Here is a 6,635-nt window from a genome sequence, read left to right on the forward strand (position 1 = left end):
GCTAGAGCAAAGTTGTATTTCGTCATTTAGTGTACTAAGCTCTTGCTCTAGTGTATTTATAGAAATTTTAATAGGCTATTCACCCCTCTTCTTACCCATTTAGGATCTTTCAGTGGCCGAGATCTAGCTCGAGCCCCTCTTCTTCTTCTCTACTGACGCTAGGATCCTCCTATTCTTCTCCGCCGGCTCGATGAGGCAAGTGATGGGAACAGGAGACAAATGGAGGAGAGACAACATAGGGGCATGTAGGTGTTTTGCTGTGCCGACTCCTAAAACATCTGTCTTTTTGGGTCTGAGGGAGTAGTTAGTGGAGGATGGTGTAAGGGCAACCAAGGTGCAGGACACGGAGCATGGTTATCAGTAGCGAGTTGGCACACATATAGAGCAAGGTCATTGCTAGCGTCTAGCATGAGGCCAGTGGGGAAGGGCACAGGGCCCAATCTAGGTTAAGACTGAAGAGAGGCGTGTGTTAGTTCGCTAAGTGAGTAGCACGCTAAGAGCAGCCGTAGTGTTGCGTTTCGATCTGATGGTGCCAGCATGACAGAGAAAATGGCAGTGAGGGTACGGTGCCTCATGCTGCTGAGGTGGTGCTAGTTAGCAAATGCTAGCAAGAGGTGCTGGAGTTTGCACGGGTGCTAAGAGTAAAAAAAAATAAAAAATATTTTCCCACCGTCCTTGTTCTGTTGTGTGGGAACTAACCTTGCTTTTATACGCTGTGGAGAAGACGAAACATTATTTTTTACTGGAAAGGATTGAAGGACTAGCTTTATTGCTGAATTATACGTTCGACCGTCTCTTTTCCCGAACATCATCATATAAATTTGGGAATGGCTATATACGCTGCTGCGGCTCTAACTAGTATGATTCATGTAGGATCACATGTAATACCTAGAATACTTTTTGTGCGCTAGGAAGAGCAAAGTTGTAAATAGTTAAATATGAGTTTTAATGAGTGGCAAACAATTTTTTTTTTTTACATCACTCGATTGACCAGCAGAGACAATAGATACATAAAGCTCATCAAATGCATTGCATTGGACTACTCATACGCTATGTTTGGAGTTTGGGTCACAAATCTACGGATGTTGCAAGATTGAAGAAATAAGGACCGTGAACAGTAGTGCCACTACAGTTCGCGAGTCTACCGGAGTCGCTTCAGTTTTCTTCCTGCAAAACAAATCTGTTCACCTTCCTTTTCCTTGCTGTGCCTTTTCGTTGCCCACAAAACCAGTTGTCCTACAACTCCTAGAAGCCGACACCCCTTTCACACATGCGACAAAATAGGAGGAGAAGAACACAGAAGAGAGAAGAAGAGAGGGAGATAAACCTAGGGCTTGACCGTCGTTCGTGGTCATATTTGTTCCTTCTCTAAAACCGGTTAGTCATCTTCTCCTCTTCTTCTTTTGCCCTAGATCCATCCTTCCCTTTGTTGTTCTTGATGGCGATGCCATACGTGGATCAAATCGATAAGAGGAGCAACGGTGGGAATCGTTGCAAGAAAGAATGGGGAACAGGAGGAAATCGTTGTGGATCTTCTTGACACTCTCTGATTGGGGTAAGGTCTCAGCTTTACCCCACTGTTTTCATGTGAAATTTATGCTTTCGCGAATTTGATGGATTAGTTGACGGGTTAGGATTCTTATCTCGTATTTAAGCTCTGCTGTCTTTTCAGATTATGCAGTCATTGATTATATGCATTTTAAGCCTATTTTTGTGTATCCAAAAAACATATAAAAATTATATTGTGTTAGTAGACTTTAGTATCTTTCTTTGGGCGTAGAGATCAACTTTATAGCCCTTGTAGTTTGGAAGATATCACCATTGTTTGTTGATGCTGTTGTGCTGTCAAATTTCTAGACAGTTTTAGATGCGTTCAGTTTTACATTATATAAAATCCATAATCTCATGAAATGCTATACATGAAAGTTGTAGGTAATTTCAAAAAACCAACTCCAGTAGGCCCCCTACTACACCCCCATTTCTGTTGGCCCCCTACTTTTCCCCTAAAACTCCTACTTCTGTTGGCCCCCTACTCAACTCCCCGTACTTGTTTTCTCTATTTTTTCTCCGCCAGCGTGACTCGCTCCGACAATCGACTCATAGCTTCCCGACACCGGCACTTCCCAGTGGCGCGTGGGCCCATCCCAACGCTGGAGGCCATCCTCGATGCGGCGGCCGTGCCCGACACCGGTGGCCTAACCCTGCGCGGTAGCCCTGCCTCGGTGCAGTGGTCATGCCCGACGGTGGCAACCTAGCCCTGCGCGGCGGCCCTACCCTGCTGAGCTAGCCTCCCCGCCAAGTGTCGGATCCGTGAGGACGTGACTCCCCTCCACGCGGGCCTCCGTGGTGACCTCCATGGCATCTCCCCGGACCTGTGAGTTCCCCGACGGCCCCTCCCCCACGCAAGCTCCCCGGGCGCAGCACACCCCCTCCCTGCCGGCGCACGCCGTCCTCCCCAGGCGTGCCCCTCCTCGCTGGCTCTGCTCCAGCTTTCAATGGGAAGAAGATGAGAGAGGATGACAGGTCGGTCCCACATGTTATCTTCTGTAAGGATGGATTTGGGGGGTCTATTTTAGGTAGTGTTGCTGGAGTAAACCACGAAATATGGGTTGTATGGGGGTAGCGACCTAAACAAAGAAGTAGGGGGTGTGTTTTAGGTAGCATTGCTGGAGATGCTCTAAGAGTGTAGAAGAGTATGCCATTTGCATTACATATGCATTCCTTTCATGTGATGTAAAGTGAATGGAGGTAGTGGACATGCATATGCATTGCATTGTACTCTTTGAGGTTTATTTATAATGAAGTTTTATGTTGGCATGACATGGATATGAGGATCATTGTATTTATTTATATGAGGAGTATTGTTCCATTCATAGGTGGATATCATTTATTTATTGTATATCATGCTCATTATATGTTTATGGAAATTTTAATGGATAAATAACTTGATTATTAACCGTTGGTTTATTATGATGTTATATCTTTCGTATTAAATCGATGTCTAATTAACTTGTAGTTTGAATGACATGTTCTGGCAATTTGCTTGCTAATATTTATTCTCACCTATCTTATTTTTCCAGGTGCTTGATTGGATGCTTTGCTTGAAGAGATGGGAATAGCAGCACGTCTTCACTATTTCACCCACACTTAGTAATAATAGTGATGCTTTTAGTTGTTCTAATAAACTTAGTCTATCTTTCATAGTGACTCTTCGTGGTTTAATAAAAAATATTGTGATGAAATCTATCTTAATCATAGTTTTGTTCTTGCTTCCGCATTTACTTCGATGATGGGTTTTTATCGCCAAGTTTTATACTTAGGTATGAGGGAAGGGACGTTAGTGGCATCTTGAGCTTTTGTGGTGCTTGGGGTGTTACATCGCAATTCGTGGCAATCATTTGAATTTTGTTTTGGAAAATTAACCTCGATGATCACCATTTTAACATGCATCTTCATATATATTTCTCTATTTTCCATATAGTTCTTGTCATTTTCGTATATCACATGATTAACATGCTACTATATATAGCTCGAGCTATATATTGATACAAATGTCATTTGTCCTGGAGCTTGAAGAAGGCCATGAGAGGCGCATACACTCTCTCCCTTGCGTTGCCAGCGAAGACGAAGTCGGCGTGCGCGTAGTCCTCCAAGTACTGGACCGTGAGCTTGTCGCCGTCGTGCGACTTGAGCACCTGGAGCAGGTGGCTCACGTCCTGCGGGTCCGACAGGGTGTCCCTGCCGCCGTAGCTGAGGAAGAGCGGGAAGTCGTCGGGGATCTCCGAGACGTCGTAGGCCGGCGGCGTCGCCTGCCCATAGTGCTTCGTGTTGTCCGCGGCGTTGCCGTAGTCGTACTTGGCAAGCGTCCCTCGTCGGATCACTGTCGTCGTTCAGTTTGAGAGACAAGATTTAATTAATTTGGTGGTCGAGTATATTAATTAAACGGTGATATATATACATATATGTTTCTGAGCCTGGGATACTTTGAGCCAGATGGACCATGTTCTTGGTTGCGGAAGCCTGTGGCTCATGTGCAAGGAAGACCTGGACCGAGGAGTTGTCGAGGCAGCAGTTGTCACCTGCATGCGCCAGCAAAACTCTATGGTAAATCCAAAGGAAACAAACTGAAGGATTGTTGCAAATAATTCCTTAGTACCTGTGAACACTGACATCATATTGTAGCAATTGATCCCTGGTTGCGAGCATATGTCAGTCACTAGTTTGTGGACAGGTTCCCTGCATGTATGCGATATTTTGTTTTTTGGTATTAATCACTCCATGTAGGTAACATATGGAGGGATTTGAATTAGTAACTCTGACTGAATTTTCTGTTTGTCATCAAGTGGAATCAGCGTGAGAACTGAGAACTTAGCAGGGTGGTGAAATAGAAGAAAAGAAAAAAGAAAATTACCCTGTCGGGTCGAACTCATCGAGGCCCAGCCAGTACAGAGCCTGAAGGAGACAAAGGAGGACACAACCCAATTAGTATGTCGATTTTGAGCCGTCGTTGCTGTTTAATTTGTTTGTTTTACCTCGGCGAGGAAGGTGTCTGCGCCCGCCAGCGCGAGCGGCGACGCCACCTTGTTGAGGTAGGCGATGGGGCTGAGCAGTCCGGCGGACCTCAGCATCCCCAGCTGCTGGCGCTGGCTGAGCGCCGCGAACGCGATGAGCGTCCCCAGCGAGTGGCCGACGTAGTGCAGCCTCTGCTGGCCGGACTGCGCGTACACGTACTGCACCACCGCCGAGAGGTCGTTGCTGGCGAGCTCGTCCCACGACCAGTCCCAGTACGTCTGCAGGAGCAGCAGCAGGACAGCAAGCAGGCATGTAAGTACATGAATCGGCTGAAATGAGAAATCAAAGCCCGCGACGCGATCGATCGGTCGAACCGTACCGGGTCGCTGGAGGACAGCGTGGTGTGGCCGAGGCTGTAGACGGTGCCCCGGGTGTTGGCGATCCACACGTCGTAGCCGCCGTCCGCCAGGATGTAGCCCAGGGACTCGTTCGGGGAGTTCATCAGCCACGTCACGCCGTCCTGCGGGCACGTACGGGCGGAAATTCAGTCACATTCATTCATTGTTACTGCTACTAAAATGCATGTCTACATTACTCTGATGCATGCAGTTTAATATATTTATTTACCATGAGGAGGCCGTGCTGGAGCAGCACCGGGATCTTACTGCCGGCCGCCGATGGGCCGGAGCCGCGGCCGCCGGGGATCCGCTGCAAGCTCAGGATGTACCCGTCCGCGGTGGTCACCTGCGCATTTACAGTCACTCACTCAATGTACTGTGCGTACTACACTGGTATAATTTGTCCCCTGATCGATGAGAAGTAAAATTAATATGGACGACATCGATCACATGACTCGCTCTGTGACGAACGTTAGCATGTGTTTGTCTTATTACGTACGGTGTGTTCCTCGCACTTGTACCCGAACGGCTCCACCCTGGACTGGCACGTGCCGTTGGCCGCCGCGCGTGTCGCCAGTGGAGCCGGCCGCGCTGCCATCGCTGCTGCCAAACTGAGCAGAATCGCCAAGGTTGCCACTGCGCTGCTGCAGCAGCTGTTGCGCCTTCCTCCTGGCACCATCGATCGTCGCCGGTCCAAATTAAACCTGCTAGCTAACTGTGTTCTCGCAATATATCTACCTAGGGTTCTTTCGATGGATGATGGATGGAAAATTCCGGATCCTTTGTTCTCCACTTTTATACTGCTTCGGTTAATACTAATGATTTACTAATACTAATTTGATAAATGTCGTTTTCAACTCGGATTAACGTCGCCGGACGCCGGACGGGGCGTGCACATCGATGGGCTGGGTAATAATGCTATTACTACTACTATAGGTGCAGTGCAGTGTGAATTAGTTTGAACTGATGCGAAAGCCATTCTAGCTGGTATTGTTTTTGTTTAGTTTAATCCTGTTTTGAGCTGACCTCCAGTGTACTGCATGCGGCTGTCGTCACTTATTACAGGTGCAGACAAAAGCACTCCGATCCGTAGCCAGCATCGATGATTGCAACGGTGGGCGCAAGAGGCCAACATCGGCGTTCGACTTGTTACGGTTACGGATGGGATCATCATTGCTCAGTACGTCCTGCCGTGTCGATCTCGATCATATCGCCTGTAGTTTTCCGTGGAGGTCAGGTTGGTTGTTTGGCCACGGCGTCGCGCGTGATGCGTACGTAGCGGCGAGGTTCACTTCGACGACGACGGGGTTCACACGCTCATTACCTGTGCTGCACGCACAAGACCACAAACATCCGTCGTTCGTGAACCACTGCTCTGCTATGGCCCGGATTTTATTGTTCTTTGGTATGTATAGGAGGGGGTCGATGTCCAGATGAATGCTTTCAAAGTGGGATGTACTGACCAGTTTCGAGTACAAGGGTAAGCTCTCACAGTGTAGAGTAGGCAAAAATTCCATTCATCATTCATACTTTAACAGGTCGGGTTGCTGTTTAAATTCCATTCATCGTCCCGAGAGAATATGCATGTTTGCTTTTCAGAATAAAATTAATTGCATCGAACCATCTTTGAAGATAATCTAAATCAGTAGTATTGTCTCAAGAAAATATGTATATTGTACTAAAGTCTCTCCCCTAGTTCCAAATTATATAATATTTCCAATTTTC

The 6,635-nt window shown here is 47.2% G+C and overlaps 1 protein-coding gene across 1 annotated transcript; it reads right to left on the bottom strand.

Moving 5' to 3' along the window:
* Positions 1-3,554: 3,554 nt before the first annotated feature.
* LOC136495261 (triacylglycerol lipase 2-like) lies at positions 3,555-5,630 on the bottom strand. The gene is made up of 8 exons (XM_066491233.1): positions 5,410-5,630; positions 5,140-5,256; positions 4,892-5,032; positions 4,533-4,790; positions 4,412-4,452; positions 4,157-4,236; positions 3,984-4,079; positions 3,555-3,880 (listed from the first exon to the last, which is right to left on the bottom strand). The coding sequence occupies exons 1-8, from the start codon at positions 5,587-5,589 to the stop codon at positions 3,555-3,557; spliced, it is 1,239 nt and encodes a 412-aa protein (XP_066347330.1). The 5' UTR covers positions 5,590-5,630.
* Positions 5,631-6,635: the final 1,005 nt, after the last annotated feature.

This window comes from Miscanthus floridulus, chromosome 12 (genome assembly GCF_019320115.1).
Source record: "Miscanthus floridulus cultivar M001 chromosome 12, ASM1932011v1, whole genome shotgun sequence".
NCBI lineage: Eukaryota > Viridiplantae > Streptophyta > Magnoliopsida > Poales > Poaceae > Miscanthus > Miscanthus floridulus.